We start from the raw sequence: 17,672 nt of genomic DNA, 5'->3' as shown, positions 1-17,672 counted from the left end.
TGATCAGACCAGTGTGCCTGCAGGCTAGAAATATGTGTTTAAACATGCCTTGTGCACAGATGTGACAGCAATGTAAAAACAAGTCCACATTAATATATTTTTACAGTGTGACAAGTTGTTACCTACAGTATTATATTTCATATACCGTGTACTGGATATGGCTAAATCCAGTCTTCCCATATAAAAAATCCGCACACATGTTCACATTTGTATGTTTCTCCTCCAGTCTCATTTTTCCACATCAACTGTCTGTTTTCCGTTGTCTGCTTTGCTCTCTGGCTTATTTCCATTTTTTCATGCTCTTGGTATTCTTGTCTCATTTTGTATCCCTCCTCTCTGGATGAAGGATGCTTTCTTCCCTCTCACTCCTCCTCCTCATGCTTTACCACCTAGAATAGTTGAATGTGTGAATTATATCCACTATGGCATGGTTTCAAACACCCGACCACAGCGCTGTGATTTGAATGTCCCTGGAGATAGTAGATACATATTGTAGATGTCACTGTTAGAAGCTGTTAGAAGGTGCATGATATTATCTCGAAGCTGGTGGTGTAAAAATCAAACACTTTTGTTGCGTCGTTCCCTATTATTCCAGGATATTAAATCTAAATGAGATCTTATGTATGAGTGTGCATTTCATGGCAATCCATTCAATACTTTAGTCTGGACAAAAGTGATGCAGCAACACTAAGTAACAGACATTGCCGTCCGACTGAAAACTAATTATGTCTATTATTTTGTATTAAATATTCAAAGCAATAAAATAAAATTAAGACAAAGCAATGTTATTTATCAATGCCTGTTTTAGTCCCATGTTATTTCTTTTCAATAAGTTTGTATTTTCTTTCAGGTTTTACAAGTTTCATGCGCAGTCCACCGTGTGATATTTTCAACCCTTTGCACCACGAGGTGAACCAAGACATGGAGCAGCCTCTGTGTAACTACTTCATCGCCTCCTCTCATAACACATACCTGACTGGAGACCAGCTCCTCTCCCATTCCAAGACCGACATGTATGCCTGGGTGCTGCAGTCAGGCTGCCGCTGTGTAGAAGGTATGCGTATGGATCCAAATCTGACTGTGCACACATTAAGCCTTTTCCTCAGAAGACATAGGAAGTAGGAAATAATAATGTAAATAATGAAATAAAGCTTGGCTGTATTCTATATTGATCAGAAAATGTTGAACTTTACCTAATATGGCATATCAAAATGGCTGCTGTGAAAAAGTCAATTTTAAGATGATTTATAATTGCAAAAGAACTTGCTTATCACCCTCAAATGGTATGTGCTAAAAATGGAATAAAACAAACACTGCTGGGTTATTTATGTAAGATGTTTTTGTGTCACAGAATCATTTTACGCCAGTGTTCTTAGGAGAATAAGACATAGCTGATACGTACAATTGAAATAGACTGTCTTTACAATATTCAAAGATGAACAGCGAGAACAGACAGGAAGCTGAGATCAGTAACATGATGCAGTGTTACTCATGCATCATTTCTTCTTTTATTCCCTGCAGTGGACTGTTGGGATGGCCCTGATGGAGAGCCGATGGTCCAACACGGCTACACTCTGACCTCCAAGATACCGTTCAAATCTGTCATAGGGACCATCAATAAATATGCCTTCATAAATAACCAGTGAGTCAACAACCCTATTGTTGTGTGTGTGATAGCATGTGACACTTTATGGAAATTGGCCCAGAATGCCAAATATAAAGGCCATTTTACTTATTTCTCCTTCAGTTTACGCACACTCATATAAATATGGCTACAACATAATTTCTGGTTGACATACAGTAGAGCAAATAATGTCTTTTGCATCAAGACAAACAGCAGAACCATTCTCCACATACACACAAACACACACACACACACACCTCAGACACACGCGCACACACACGCACACACACATTGTATGATTGATTGTATGTTGTCCTCTTCTGTTCAATTGTGTTGCTTTATGATCCCCTATGAGATGAGATGTAATTGCATCAGCTCGCTCGTAAAAAAACGGCAGAATTACTGTAATTTTCTTCAAACTAGCCTTTCTCACACATCTTTATAAGGAAATCTCTTTGAATTTAATGTAAGATTAGCCAACAAGGTTTAACAAGAAAGTTGCAACATTTAGACAACCAGTTTTGGTGTTTTTCAGAGAACACTGTGATTCCTGGCAGTAATTAGCACCTATTACTAAACCATCTGCTCAGCAGCGTTTCCTCTGGCTCCCCGAGGAGCCCCTGTTTGTCTCTGCTGGGTCCAACAATACCCAAACAAAGTGATGACTGATGCAGCTTCCTGCTGTTACATTGGCTCGCTTTGACATCTATTGCAACTACTTATGAGTACAGTGCTTGTGTTATAAAACCATTAATTTAATACAAAAGTTACAGACATTATTGGAGCAAAATAGAAAGTTAAGTACATCTGGCATTAGTTTGTTGGAGTTTCACTCAAATTAATGAAGCTGTGCATCTGTTTTTTTAATCTTATTTTATAGTTGTGAACATTAATTATATCGCAGGTAATCTATAATATGGTTTTATAGGAATGATTTGCCTTTTTGAGAAAAATGCTTATTGGCTTTCTTACCAAGAGTTAGATGATACATTTGATACAACTCTCAGGTGCTAATGCTAACAGTTGTTTAGCTTAGCATAAACCTCATAACATCATTGTAATTTTGTACTCTTTGGTTTTTGTGCAGGTGACACGAATGTGTTAATAAGTGAGCTTAGTTGGAAGTTGCAACCTGTTGACAGAGCCAGGCTTCCCCTTTCCAGTCTCTATGCTAAGCTATGCTAATATGATAGCTTTAGCCTCATATTTAACTGACAAATGACATTATTGATCTTCTCAGCACATTCTTGACAGGAAAAAAAGATAAGGATATTTCCCAAAATGTCAAATTCTTAATTTAATTACATCAGCAATAAATCACATATAAATATAGGGTTACATTCAACTGAACAGGGAAGACACATAAAGATACAACCCACTTAACTTCCCTGATTTCAGAACATAGATAGAAAATCCTACTAAAACCCTGCCTCTCATCTTTTGATTCTGCACTTACGATTATTAATAAATGTATTATTCAATAGGCCAAATTACTCTTCAGTTTATTGATAAATAATTTGGCTGATTTATCTAAAATTATAATAATATAGTCATCAAATAATATATATATATATATATATACTTATGGTATAGGTATGTCTATTCCTTTAAAAATGTTTGACTAAGTTGCACCGGTTCTCTTCTTTTTTATTCTTTTTTATTAAATCAAACACCATATGTTCAATGTTCCACCCTGAAAGAAAACATGCACACATGCTAATTAGGAAATATCTGCATATTCTATTATAATTATTATTATTTAGTAATCTTTAATTCCGACAGCAAGAACAGATGAATACATTGAACATCCCCTGCTTTATCTCTTGTCCTCTTGGCCCCTTGGCTGTATTGAAATGGAGTCTCTGCTCTCCCACAGATCTCTCTCTCTCTCTCTCTCTCTCTCCCCTCCGAGATGTCAATATCTGTGTGTCTTTGGCAGTAGACTTGTTTGTGTGTATGTGTTTTGTGGATCAGAGGTGGAGGTGAGAGCAGGCCTGCACCCCCTGAGGGAGAGCCGTCAGTCTGACACACCTGACATTTGAGCAGGGCTACCATGTGGCCACAAGCCATTTCACCTTTTCCTAATGAAAACACAGGCTACATTGACACACACACCATGCCACGGATGTGAAGAGCTGTATTTTTCTTTTTTAGAATTTACCTCTGCGCTGTTCTGTTCAGCTGAGAAATGAAAGTACAGTTAGAGATGTGACCCACACTCATATTAGATCAGTTGCTCTTCAGTCCAATGGATGCATGCAAGTTTTCCGTGTTACCAGATCTTGATCTAATTTATAGAAATCTGAATATTTATATAGATTTTTTTTCTTTTCTTACAGGTACCCAGTGATTCTGTCCATAGAGAACCACTGTAGCATCCAGCAGCAGAAGAAAATTGCTCAGTACCTGCGAGACATCTTTGGAGACAAACTAGATGTGAGAGATGCACTGAGCAGAGATTCAAAAACACTTCCCAGTCCTCAACGCCTGCAGGGCAAGATACTCATCAAAGTAAGAAAACATCTGTGGATACTGCTGATGGATGGTGGACTGAAAAATTATTTATAATTTGCTTGCAAATCAAACCATCTGCATTAAAGGTCTCCATTTCCTTTCTCTTATTCCAGTGAAGAAAGCAGAGAACCATATTTTACTTCATTTGCGTTACTGTACTGACGATGGGGAGTGGAAGAGGCACTGCAAGGCAGCTTATTCTTAGTCATTGTATTAACCATAGTGAGGAAAGGAGAGAAGGATGAGCTGCTGGCATAGGAAACAGGAAAACACATACAAACACAACCTGCATTGGGAGTCAGTTGGGGCTGTTAAACGATCAATTGCTTCTGGTCGCAGAGATTCTGCAAGTAACCGTGATGAATAAATAAATATTTAAAGAGATTGCATTCCATGAAACACACTGTTACCAAGCAGAGTTTAGAGTTTAGCTTTTAGGTTAGCTTCTTTTAGATTTGTCCGCCGCAACACCCACTGCCTTTCCCAGCACGGTGATCCTGGGGGTGGACCCATTTGCACGCGTGTCATGGCTAAGAAAGCTACTTTCCACTTTCCCGGCGCTCCTCCTCATCTCTTCCCTCAGAGAGTGAGGCAGGAGCAGCTTTTAGTCATATACGGCCGCTTTGTGCCGTATTATGCTGAAATGAGGCCTCGAGGCCTAAGCGACGGGCCCCTTGGAGCCTCTGGAGCGCTCCTCTCTGAAGGCGTTGTCGTTCAAGACAACTTTGCTGCTTGCACCAACCTCAGCTCAGAGAGTGTGTGAAATAACCTCCCTGTCGGCGCACCGCAGTTGGCCTGCTGCTCCGTGGTGACCGTAGAGGGGCTACAATAGACCAAATCCCTCCTCTGTTCGAGAACTTAAGCAGTCCTTGCAGGTTGAGGGTTGTACAGCTGGATACTTTTTGTCTTCAACCCCATGCTGGGGGCAGGGAGGCAAAGTTGCATATGCTTTGCCCAATTGATGCTAAGGCATTCTACTTTAAATGCACAGCCCTCATCAGACACACTGTTTTGTGTGCTTTGGGGATGGTGTGGTCGGTAAAGCGCTTTGCGGGTTGGCTTTGTGACTGCATCTCTCAATCCTATAGGTAGGTGGGAAGAGACCCTCCCGCTGTGGGCTGTCCAAACTTTACACACACTTTAGCTGTGTCTGCGGCTTTGGTCGGTGCGGTAAGTGTCAAGGACATATTTACGGCAGCGACGTGGTTGACTTGTCTGTTTATACGGTTCTATTTCTTGGACATGACTTCGGTGACTGGTGAGGGTGTGTGTGGATCGGTTGTGTTGCACCTGCCCCATACTGATATGATCATCTTAAAAAGGAATGAAAACCGAACATATGTTTTGTTCTAATACCAGCTTTCACTTTGACAGCCTCAGAGCCAGAAGATCCTTATCCATCAGCACAAGAAGAGTTGTTCGTACAAAGAAACAGAGAGCATTTTGAACAAAAGCTTTCAGCATTTATGTTTAAAAAAGAAATTACATTTATAAGAACAAGAACAAATAAATACAATACCTGAATTTTACCCAGGAAAAAAAGAAGCTCTGGCTTTGTCCCTCTCCAGCCAGACGTCTGGCAAGTAAAAGAGCATTATTGATTTTCTATAAAACCCTTTACTCCTCTAACACTTTTCCTCCATCTCTCTTCCCCCCTCATACCCTTGTTGGAGAGCCTCTAACCTCTATCCATCCCCCAGTGGAACCAAAAGACCAGAGAGTCACAAGACAATAAAGGAAAATGGCCTAAAGCTTTTGACAGTCACAGATAGGAAGAGGGGATAGACAGCTGGTGGCAGTGGTTGAAACAAGGGCGGTGATGTCAGCCAGTGAGACACTCAATGTACTGCAGGAAGCTCAGAGTCTGCCGTTGATTTTGGAAGAACCTTAGAAAAATGTTGACTCCCACTCACGCCTTCAGAATGGCTCACTAATGGGCTTCCACTCAGGGAGCTTCGAGGAGAATCTGCAGCAGATAGTATAATTTGGGCGCGTGTGTGCACAAGTGTGTATTTTGTACCTTCTTGTGTGCTTGTATCTGGCAGTATGGGCTTTAACTCTGCCTAGAAAATACTGAGAAAGGTGCTACATAACAGAGATTACTTCAAGGTGCATTTGTGTGTGTATGTGTGCAGTTAAATAAATGAATAAAACATGCTGCATTCTTCTGTGTTAGGCTCGGACTATCTTAGAGGTGCAACCTGCGTGGGCTTTCTAGTATATAATAGAGACAAGCGAGGATTTCAAGACATGTGCATGGTTTAAATGTATGTTTGTGGGCTCTCCTCTCAGCTCTTTGTCGGTCCTCTCTATCCAGGGGAAGAGTCTGCCTGCCTATCTGTCTGCGGACGCCGAGGAAGGCGAAGTGTCTGATGATGACAGCGCTGATGAAATTGAGGATGACTTCAAGCTTAGGAGCAGTAATGTAAGATCGATGCTTGTAGCTGTAAACATGATATGCACACAATAATGCTTGAACAACCACGTTACCAACCCCAAACAGACACGTTACCTCATTCTCAGGCCATTCCAATGAACTTTGAAATAAGAAAAGCACTGAAATTATTTGAATAAATATTCTCTAATATAGTAGAGCAATATTTTTGATAGATTATTATGTTTTACCTTTACAACAGAATACAATTTAAAAAAACAAAGAGATGCACAATTTAACCTTTTCTCCAACTGCTGTCTGTCTATCTGTCTTGGTCGCTTTCCTTTGTGGTTCTTTTTCAGTTTTTAAAGTTTGTAATCAGTAATGTAAGATCCTAGGATCTTAATGACATAGTTGTGCTCGAAGTGATGACCTCAGTAATTGGGGTAGTAATGTTGGCACTTGTAAAGTTTTATTGATCATCATTGCAGTAATGTTTGTGAGTAATCAATGCTTAATGGTGCAGACATAAATACAAGCATCTGAACTTACTTTAATAGATAAGCAGCTCAGAAACATGTACAACATGCCAGTGAATCTCATTGCTGCTTGCTTTGTGCAAATCACTCCTAAACTTGTTTTGTGCCACTTTTATGATCATTCTTAATCCTGCTTATTTATTCCTTTATGGTGCCAGGGCCCTCCTCACCACATTTAAAGAAGGAAAACACTCAGTTATTGTCCAGATGGTTCAGTTGTGTAACAGAATATGGCATCATTCTTCCACATTTAGCTGGAGGCATGAGGCTGCAGATGCCACTTATGATCATTGCCATTTTAAAAGGGTGGACGCAGGTTTTTACTGATGAGAGGTTTTGTATTGAGCTCGTTAAAAACCAGAATACTTTCACAGCAGTCACAACTAACATTGCATTAATAGTGTGCTATAGCTTCTGTCTAATAGTGATAAACTGGCTGCGGAAAAAAAGGGTATTGTATAATGTTGTATTCTCCCATTTATGCCAAATAAAATCTGTCTAAAATCTAAATGTACAGCTCACTCCAGATTAAACTACTTGTTATATATAGGGAGACGATAGTGAGTGATATTGGACACAGCTTATGTGTCTGTATAGTTGTAATGTTTTTCATTTTAGACTTGTACCATTGAAGTACAATGCAGCTGTTTGTAAAGAGTTATTATTATTATTATTATTATTATTGTTATTATTATATGTTGTTTCTAAACTTTAAATGAAAGAGAGCACATATTAAACATTTTCAGCACACATAGTAACATAGTTACTAATAGTAGTCTAAACTTAGTTTAGATTTAAAATTTAGCTGACGCTTTTATCCAAAGCGACTTACAATTATGTTACATCCATACACTGTAGAACAGCTACAGGGAGCAATTCAGGGTTAGGTGGCTTGCTCAAGGACACATTGACTAGGACGGGGAACGAACCGCCAACCCCCTGTTTGAAAAGCCGACCTGCTAACCACTGACCCACAGTCGCCCTAAATTATGAAACTCTCTCTCTCTCTCTCGCAGCTATGATACATGGTGGATACAACAGTTCAGTGGTAACAGTTATTGCCTGCAGGTGGAGTAATTGCACCAGCTTTTATTTCTATACATCTATACATCTACATCTGCAACTCTAAGCTGCTGCTGTAGTTAATGTTATTAGCTAAGGGCAGTGCTGATGTTACTGTCGCTCTGCAGTTGGTAGATTTTGGTTGATTTTGCCTTCGCATCAGTCATCATCGTGTGCTGCTGTACCAAAATGCTACTACGCTCCATCATCTTTTTGCAATACATGTGTCCTTTCATCTGTATTGAAATGACCTCCTTTGTGTGTCTCACTTGCTTATCCAATTCGTTGTCTCCTTCCCTTTCTTTATGACTCTCTTCTTCTTTCACTCAGGACAATGGTCATCACCAGGTGGAATCTCACATCAGAAAAAAACTGGACTCTCTACTGAAGGAGTCTCGGATAGGTGACAAGGAAGATACGGACAGTTTCAGCATCCGAGCTCTGCTCAAGGCTACTCACCAGGGTCTTCAGAAGAACCTGCGGCAGGTACCACCCCAAGGCATTGTGTACAGCTGCATGTGGAGTAGAGTAACCGAGTAAGGGAGGGGGTAAAACTAGGCCATTGTATTAGTCACAGAGAGAAATGGAGAGATAAAATAGTGGACTAGTTACTGCAGCACTCACCGGTCAAACACACTAAACAATATACATGGACAGTTAGGCAGCACCTCCTCAGGGCAGTCTGAAGAGACTCCTGTGTTCCCACCTGTCAAAACAGACTGAAAGTGACGAGAAACTAAATGTCTGCAGTGTTACTTAATATTTAATTTCCCTCTATTTTTAGAAGCTTTAGATTCCTGACAGCCATGTTAATGTAGTGGGTGTGCATCAGGGTTTCCTATTCTCTTCGTTCTTTCCTTCTTTGTTGGTGATCCCCTTCCCCTCATTCTGTCTCTGGTGCCTTTTCCTCCCCGTCTTCCTGACTGTAATTTTCCTTTTTTTTCTCTCTCTCTTTTTCTTATTTCTCACCCACTCTCTTCCTCAGCTGTGCTGTGTTTTTTTTAGCTGATGTCTGATGCAGCCTCTCTAGCTATTGAGCTTAGGGGTTTAAGTGTCTTGATGGGTGCTAATGTGCACAGAGAAAGATAAAGGTGCCATCTGGAACCATAAATGGACCTTTAGAGTAATGCCATAGAAGAACCATTTCAGGTTCCACAAAGAACCTTTCAGACCAAGGTTCTGTAATTAACCATTTCCTTAAACGGTTCTTTAAAAATATGTTTCATAAACTTCAAAGAGAACTTCAAAGAACCAGGGAAGGACCATCAAAATATGGTTCTTTGAGGCACTTTAAGGTTCTATAAAGAACCCTTTTTTTATTCATAGCAAATGTATACTATCCCCCACCTTCCAATAACTCAAACATGAACTAAGAACTCTTTACTATCTACTACTATACATATGACAAACATGTAGAACTATCCAATTGATAAAATGGTTCTTCGTGGAACAACACAGCCTTGTAAAGAACCAGTTAAGAACCGTTATTTTTCTCTCTGTGTGTGGGTGGGATTGGATTCACATCGAATGATCCACACACATGGATGTAAACGAGCACACACACATATAACATAATGTGTTTTCTTGTCTCTAGAGCTCCAAAGGGGTTCTGAAGAAATCCCAAAGCAGATCCTTCATCACGACGCTAAAACAGAAGGTAAGGAGAAAGAGAGGTTTCTCTTTTTGTGCTTGATTCTTGAGCTTTTTTGTTTCAAATGACACATTTGGGTTGAAAATTGTTTGCAAGTTGCAGTTCACATAAATGTGAACTGCAACTTGACTGGTTGGCGGAGGGAGGGATACAACCACAAGGTGGTTATTCTATTTTTTTTGCTTTGAGTTCCCATTAAACTGTCCACTGAGTGTATCGTTCAAACTGTGTGATAAGCCTCTTCAACTGCTCTTCACTTATGGGAAGCAGAAAATAAGCTTCATTATTCTCCTGTAGCTAAATATTCCATAAAGTCATAAATGATTAAGATTGCTCTACATATCTTACAATTCCGCACTGCAGATCAATGTGTTGAATGTGTGCGTTACGCGTACATGTGAATTACAGATGCAGATCCAAAGCATGTAGCTTATATAATTTTGTTCCTCGCTAAGGTATGTGTTTTTCTATCATAGTGAAATTGATTAATAGTTTTTTCTTGAGATGCATTTCGCATCGATCCCTTTCATCATTAATTTTACAGTATGAGATAGGTATCAGTGGGTGTTTTTGTTAAAGACATTTCCTTTATATTCCCTCATTTGTCGGTATGATTATTTCCCAATCGGATTTGTTTTTACATTTTACCTTCCTCTACTCCCTGTGCAGTTTACCCACTCACATCTCCTCTTGATTCTTTTATGCCTCCGTCTTTGCATATTATGCATCCTCCCACGTGTGTGTATAATGCGTGCTACATGGGTGCATATAATCTGTTGGCAACCGGCCTAAAACCTGTAATTACAGTGACCCTCATCCGCTCCTCAACTCCACTTTAGCCCTAATAGAAATATTGAAAATGCACACTTCAACAAATACACACAAATATAATTACATACGTTTTACCTAAAACAACCACCAACATGCACAAGCACACACTTAAACTGCTACGACAATAATAACACTATGAATCACACAGAAACACATACAATTTGCCAAAGACACATTATCAAGCATGACTACTGAAGAACACTTTACTCTGAGTTTATGTCTAGGCAGTATCACACTTCAGGATATACCCAATGCCTTCATTGTAATGTGTGTGTTTGCTTATATATTCCTGTGTGTTTGTTTATATATTCCTGTGTGTGTGTGTGTGTGTGTGTGTGTGTCCATTGTCCAGAGGCACTCCAAATCCAGGCTGTCATGCCAAAGCATGGACAAGGAGGAGGACATTCAAGAGAGGTCTGGGGGGGAGGCCGGACAGTTCAACAGGTAACCTTTGACCTGCTTTCCCACAACTCTGACAATCGCTGACAACTGGGAGGTTTGATAGTTGCTGGCTGCTGGAAACATTGGACAGTCCAGGGCATCAGTCATGCCATGCAAACCGCTAAAGCTACTTCAGCATTCATTTATGATTCATGATATTTGAGGGAATGATGGATTTCAAGCCAAGTGCAACCACAGACAGCAAAAAAAAGGGGAGACTGGTTTGTTCCTTCTCCTTTTATATATCATATACATGACATTAAATGAAGAACAGCAGGAATGCTAGGCATGTTTACTCGGCAAGCCTTGCTGTTTAATCACAACTTCCTACTCATACTTCCACAAATTAGATATTCACAGAGGGAAGAGACACAAATCAGGGTGACTGTGGGTCAGTGGTTAGCAGGTCTGTTTTTCTAATCAGGGGGTTGGTGGTTCAATCCCTGTCCTAGTCAATGTGTTCTTGAGCAAGACACTTAACCCTGAATTACTCCCTGTAGCTGTGTCTACAGTGTATGAATGTAAGTCGCTTTTGGATAACAGCGTTAGCTATATGAAATGTAATGTAACATCCATCCATCCATCCATTATCAGCCGCTTATCTGGGGTCGGGTCGCGGTGGCAGCAGGTTCAGCAGGCCGACCCAGGCTTCCCTCTCACCCGCAACACTTTCCAGCTCATTCTAGGGGATCCCAAGGCGTTCCAAGGCCAGCCGGGAGATATAATCCCTCCAGCGTGTCCTCGGTCTTCCCCGGGGCCTCCTACCAGTTGGACGTGCCTGGAAAACCTCTAATGGGAGGCTTCCAGGAGGCATCCTGACTAGATGCCCGAACCACCTCAGCTGACTCATTTCGACACGAAGGAGCAGCGACTCGACTCCAAGCTCCCCCCTGATGTCCGAGCTCCTTACCCTATCTCTAAGGCTGAGCCCGCCACCCTACGGAGGAAGCTCATTTCGGCCGCTTGTATCGGAGATCTCGTTCTTTCGGTCACGACCCAGAGTTCGTGGCCATAGGTGAGGGTTGGAATGTAGACCGACCAGTAAATGGAGAGCTTTGCCATCCGGCTCAGCTCCCTCTTCACCAAGACGGACCGGTACAGCGCCTGTTTTACTGCTGCAGCTGCACCGATCCGCCCGTCGATCTCCCGCTCCACCTTACCCTCACTCGTGAACAAGACCCCGAGATACTTGAACTCCTTCGCTTGGGGTAGGCAGTTTGTCCCCACCTGGAGGGAGCAATCTCATCCCTGCCGCTTCGCACTCGGCTGCAAAACGCACACGAACAGGACCGGTGATAAAGGGCAGCCCTGGCGGAGGCCAACACCCACCACCACCAAGGATACGAACACAGCTCCTACTGCAGGCGTACAGAGACCGGATGGCCCGTGCCAACGGGTCCGGCACCCCATACTCCTGCAGCACCCCCCACAAAAACCCCAAGGGACCCGGTCGAAAGCCTTCTCCAGGTCTACAAAGCACATGTAAACTGGTTGGGCAAACTCACAGGACCCCTCCAGTAATCTTGCGAGGGTAAAGAGCTGGTCCACTGTTCCACGACCGGGACGGAATCCGCACTGTTCGTCTTGAATCCGAGGTTCGACAAGCGGTCAAAGCCTCCTTTCCAGCACCCTGGCATAAGCTTTTCCCGGGAGGCTGAGCAGTGTGATACCACGATAGTTCGAGCACACTCTCCGGTCCCCCTTCTTGAAGATGGGAACCACCACCCCGGTCTGCCAGTCCAAGGGCACTGTTCCCGACCCCCATGCGACACTGAAAAGGCGTGTCAACCAAGACAGCCCAACAATGTCCAGCGCTTTCAGCATCTCAGGGCGGATCTCATCTACCCCTGGCGCCTTGCCACCAAGGAGCTTTTTGACTACCTTAGCGACCTCTGCCAGGGATATGGGTGAAACCACCCCAAAGTCTTCCGGCGCTGCCCCCTCTCCGGGGGACATGTTGGCCGGGTTTAGGAGTTCCTCAAAGTGCTCTTTCCACCGCCCGACGATGTCCCCAGTCCGGGTCAGCAGTTCCCTCCCCCTGCTGAGAACAGCCTGGGGTAGATTCTGCTTTCCCTTCCTGAGCCGTAGGATGGTTTGCCAGAACCTCCTTGAGGCCAACCGAAAGTCCTTCTCCATGGCCTCCCCGAACTCCTCCCATGCCCGAGTTTTAGCCTCCACGAACATCGCAGCTGCAACCCTTCTGGCCCGCCGGTACCCGTCAGCTGCTTCAGGAGACCCCTGGGCCAGCCAGGCCCGAAAGGCCTCCTTCTTCAGTTTGACGGCTTCCCTCACCCCCGATGTCCACCACCGGGTTCTCGGGTTGCCGCCACGACAGGCACCGATGACCTTCCGGCCACAGCCCCGAGCAGCCGCGTCCACAATAGAGGCTTTGAACAAGGTCCACTCGGATTCCATGTCCCCAGCCTCCCTCGGGATTTGTGAGAAGTTCTTTCAGAGGTGGGAGTTGAAGACCTCCCGGACAGGATCCTCTGCCAGACGTTCCCAGTTCACCCTCACTACACGTTTGGGCTTGCCAGGTCTTTCTAGCCGACTCCCCCGCCATCTGATCCAACTCACCACCAGGTTGTGATCAGTTGACAGCTCTGCTCCTCTCTTCACCCGAGTGTCCAAGACATACGGCCGCGGATCAGATGATATGATTACAAAGTCGATCATTGATCTCCGGCCTAAGGTGTTCTGGTACCAGGTACACTTATGAGCCACCTTTTGTTCGAACATGGTGTTCGTTATGGACAAACTGCTAGCACAGAAGTCCAACAACAAAACACCATTCGGGTTCAGATCGGGCAAGCCGTTCCTCCCAATCACGCCCCGCCAGGTTTCTCTGTCATTGCCCACGTGAGCGTTGAAGTCTCCCAGGAGAACTATGGAGTCGGCAGGCGGCGCCTTTTCCAGGACCCCTCCCACTGACTCCAAGAAGGCCGGATACTCCGAAATGCTGTTCGGTGCATAAGCACAAACAACAGTCGGAGTCTTACTCCCCGCAACCCGTAGGCGCAGGGAGGTGACCCTCTCGTTCCCCGGGGAAAACTCCAACACAGCGTCGCTCAGGGGGGCTCGCGGGAGTGGGGATACTCACGGGGGCTCGTGAGTATCCCCACTCCCGCCCGGCACCTCTCACCCTGGGCAACTCCAGAAAAGGACAAAGTCCAACCCTTCTCCAGGAGCTTGGTTCCAGAGCCCATGCTGTGCGTGGAGGTGAGCCCAACTATATCTAGCTGGTACCGCTCCACCTCCTGCACCATCTCCGGCTCTTTCCCCGCTAGTGAGGTGACGTTCCACGTCCCTAGAGCTAGTCTATGCCGCCGGCGATCGGCCCGCCCAGGTCTCCCGCCTGGCCCGCCGCCCGGTCTACATAGCACCTGACCCCGATAATTCTCCCTGCGGGTGGTGGGTCCACAGGGTGACTGCTTGGTGTTTTTTCGGGCTGAGACTGACCGGGCCCCATGGGCGAAAGCCCGGCCACCAGACAAGCTCCCCTCCTGGGTCTGGCTCCGGGAGGGTGCCCCGGTTTCCCTTGTCCGGGCAAGGTAGCTTCAGACCGTGGGCTGCTATTCATCAGGGTTTTTTGAACCGCTCTTTGTCTGGGCTCTCCTCGAGACCTGTTTGCCTTGGGAGACCCTACCAGGGGCTGATGCCCCGGACAACATAGCTCCCAGGATCACTGAGCCACTCAAACTCCTCCACCACGTTAAGGTGGCGATTCATAGGAGCAGCATGTCAGTTCAAATTATTTTGTTCTCTCCCCAATCACATGGTTATTAAAAAACAAACACAGTGAAAACAGATGCAAACTGGATATATCCCAGTTCTCTTTCACACACATTGTTTGTCCACCTCTTTCATGTTTTCTTTTCTGTCTTCTTGCTTTACCATATTTTCTTAAATGATCTCACTCATGCTCCTCTGTCCTCTCTTGCATTTGTCTTCTGTCGTCTGGCAATCATTTTAGGGGTGGAAGGAAGAGGAAGACGATGAAACTGAGTAGAGATCTGTCAAATCTGGTGGTGTTTACCAACTCCGTTGCCTCCCAGGAGTGCCTGAATGAAGGTGAAACGCCAAATGCAGCTCTGTCACCTTCAGATGCACACAAACAAATAGTCCCATTGCAATCTTTACCTCGAAAATATTTTTGCATGCCTAACCCATGTTTCTCTTCAGGTACTCCAGGTGACGTTCTTTCATTCAGCGAGACCAGAGCCCAGTCTTTGGTCAATCACAGAGCTGAACAATTCCTGGCTTTTAACCAGAGGCAGCTGTCACGTATTTATCCCTCAGCCTATCGTATCGACTCGTCCAATTTCAACCCCCAGTTCTACTGGAACGTGGGTTGTCAGTTGGGTAAGTCAGCGGTCTGTTCGCTCTAAGCTTTTGAGAGGTTCACTGTTAATGACAACGCCAGATTCCTTCCCTTCAGTCGTTGCACACTAACTGACACTGCGTATATTTGTAGAGCTACATTTGGATCAGGACATTGTGAGGATTTGGGAGAAATACATACATAGATAAAAAGGAGATAAAATAATGAAAGAAATCTGAACAGATTTTATTTTTTACATTTATTTGCTGAAATGAGCAGCGTCAGGAAATCCAAGATCCAAGGAATCCCTGCTTGTCCCTGCCAATAAAAAAAGAGAGCAATTTTTGTTAGGTTTACAAAAATATAAACAGTTACAAAAGGGAAAGGAAGTAAACTGATCAATGAAAACCAAACACAGAATATTATCATTGAAGCAACTGTGAATCTACCTTTTAGTTTCCATTTTCTTTTTTTCTGGTTTCCTTCCTCATCTGTTTTTTCTAATTACGATTTCAAGGTTGTATTCACACACAGTCGTAATGAATAAATTAATGAGACAAATCAGTCTCCTCATATCATTTTTGTTCCAAACTTTTGAGCATCCTCTGTGAAAATCACAGAGGATGCTCAAAAGTCTGGAACAAAAATACTGCAACAATATCTGGATGATAATTGAAGATAGTAGAGATTCAGTGAAATGTATCTAAATAAGTGTTTTTCTTTCAGTTGCTCTGAACTACCAGACAGAGGGCAGGATGATGCAGCTCAACAGAGCCAAGTTCATGGTGAACGGAGGTATTGGTTACGTCCTCAAGCCCCCTCCCATGTGTAAAGGTAAGGGCATGCATACAAATCATTGTTTATTCATACAAGTAGAAACTGATGTGCAAATCAAGGTCTATTTTTTTTGCGATTGGATGTATAAAGTAATAGCAGGTTAGTTACAGAAATGTGTGTATATATGTTATTTTCACCTTTTTTGTCAATGAATATTGTAACAATGCGAGAAAATTGGACTTTAGGATTGAGTGATGGCATAAATCAAAGTTATTCCTCTGCTATCTTTTATTCCTTCGAGGCTCCTTCAACCCATTCAGTGAGGACCCGCTTCCAGCTTATCCCAAGAAACAACTCATCCTCAAGATCATTAGTGGACAGCAGTTGCCCAAACCACCAGACTCCATGCTGGGGGACCGTGGAGAGGTAAAAACACACCAAAACACACATCAATATTTTTCACGCTCACGCACGCACACACACACACACACACACATACACACACGCACACACACGCACGCACACACACACACGCACACACACGCACACAGTTGAACCCGACTACTCAGAAATGTGCAACTTGCTTTCAGCTGCAAATATATTCAGCATCATGAAATAATATATAATTAATGTTTTCAAACCTCTTATATCCTCCTCAGATTATTGATCCTTTCGTCGAAGTAGAGATCATCGGCCTGCCAGTTGATTGCTGCAAGGAACAGACTCGAGTTGTTGACGACAACGGTTAGACACACACAGACTTGAACAACATCACAACACCTGAAACAGCATGTCATGCATATCATCTTGAAATAGTGCTATAATCTATATTTTAATAACAATGTATCAAATGACAATGTGAAAACAATGTTACAATGTGAAAGTAACATTGTTGGTTTAGCACTTGTGGTGATAAACAGAACCTAAATTGTCTGCCTCTGAATAAAGCTCAGTCATTGTTAATGCCATTGGTGGGAGCTTTTACTACTATTGAAGTCAAAATGTCTCCTGTGAAAAGGGCCTGTTGATAAAACATGTTATTGATCACATTTAAGAAATGGCAACAAACTACATACTTATAAAGCATACATCATAATCTAAGGTCATGTTGACAGTTTTACAATATAGATTAAAATGACCCAGTTCCATCTAGTCCAAAGCTCTGATAATTGACCAATGACCTCACTAAGTACTGGATAATCGGATCAGCCACACTTTTTAAAAACCTGTGAAAACTGACATAGAATATTTTAACAGTAAATTACACTTTACATACTAAAGAACATATTCTAAATATGGTCTCTACAAACCTAAATAAATGTGTGCAATCACTCGTAAAAGAAAAACGAGCAGAGATGATGCCATGTCATAGCTACAAATGCTGCATTTGACTTTGTACTGTAGAACCATGCTGGGATCAAAAGTCAGATTATTTAATTAGAGGCATATAGGAAGCAGAACGAAGGGGTCTGCTGTTGTCACCTCTAACATGTCCCCACAGATGAGGAAACCCAGCAGGGCATAAGTGAAGCCTCCTC

The 17,672-nt window shown here is 43.2% G+C and overlaps 1 protein-coding gene across 2 annotated transcripts in view; it reads left to right on the top strand.

The window, feature by feature from the left end:
* The window catches only part of plch1 (phospholipase C, eta 1), a 51,839-nt gene that overhangs the window by 27,703 nt on the left and 6,464 nt on the right, over positions 1-17,672 (top strand). For both annotated transcript variants that reach the window (XM_034547946.1, XM_034547948.1), the window contains exons 8-19: positions 851-1,054; positions 1,522-1,642; positions 3,964-4,135; positions 6,456-6,563; positions 8,444-8,599; positions 9,708-9,770; positions 10,948-11,039; positions 15,010-15,107; positions 15,219-15,398; positions 16,084-16,191; positions 16,436-16,560; positions 16,794-16,878. In XM_034547946.1, coding sequence (XP_034403837.1) covers positions 851-1,054; positions 1,522-1,642; positions 3,964-4,135; positions 6,456-6,563; positions 8,444-8,599; positions 9,708-9,770; positions 10,948-11,039; positions 15,010-15,107; positions 15,219-15,398; positions 16,084-16,191; positions 16,436-16,560; positions 16,794-16,878 — 1,512 coding nt within the window. The remainder of the gene's footprint in view (positions 1-850; positions 1,055-1,521; positions 1,643-3,963; positions 4,136-6,455; positions 6,564-8,443; positions 8,600-9,707; positions 9,771-10,947; positions 11,040-15,009; positions 15,108-15,218; positions 15,399-16,083; positions 16,192-16,435; positions 16,561-16,793; positions 16,879-17,672) is intronic.

The sequence above is a fragment of the Cyclopterus lumpus genome, chromosome 13 (genome assembly GCF_009769545.1).
Source record: "Cyclopterus lumpus isolate fCycLum1 chromosome 13, fCycLum1.pri, whole genome shotgun sequence".
NCBI classification, from domain to species: domain Eukaryota; kingdom Metazoa; phylum Chordata; class Actinopteri; order Perciformes; family Cyclopteridae; genus Cyclopterus; species Cyclopterus lumpus.
The sequence above is the reverse complement of the archived record's forward strand: the minus strand, read 5'-3'. Positions and strand labels throughout refer to the sequence as shown.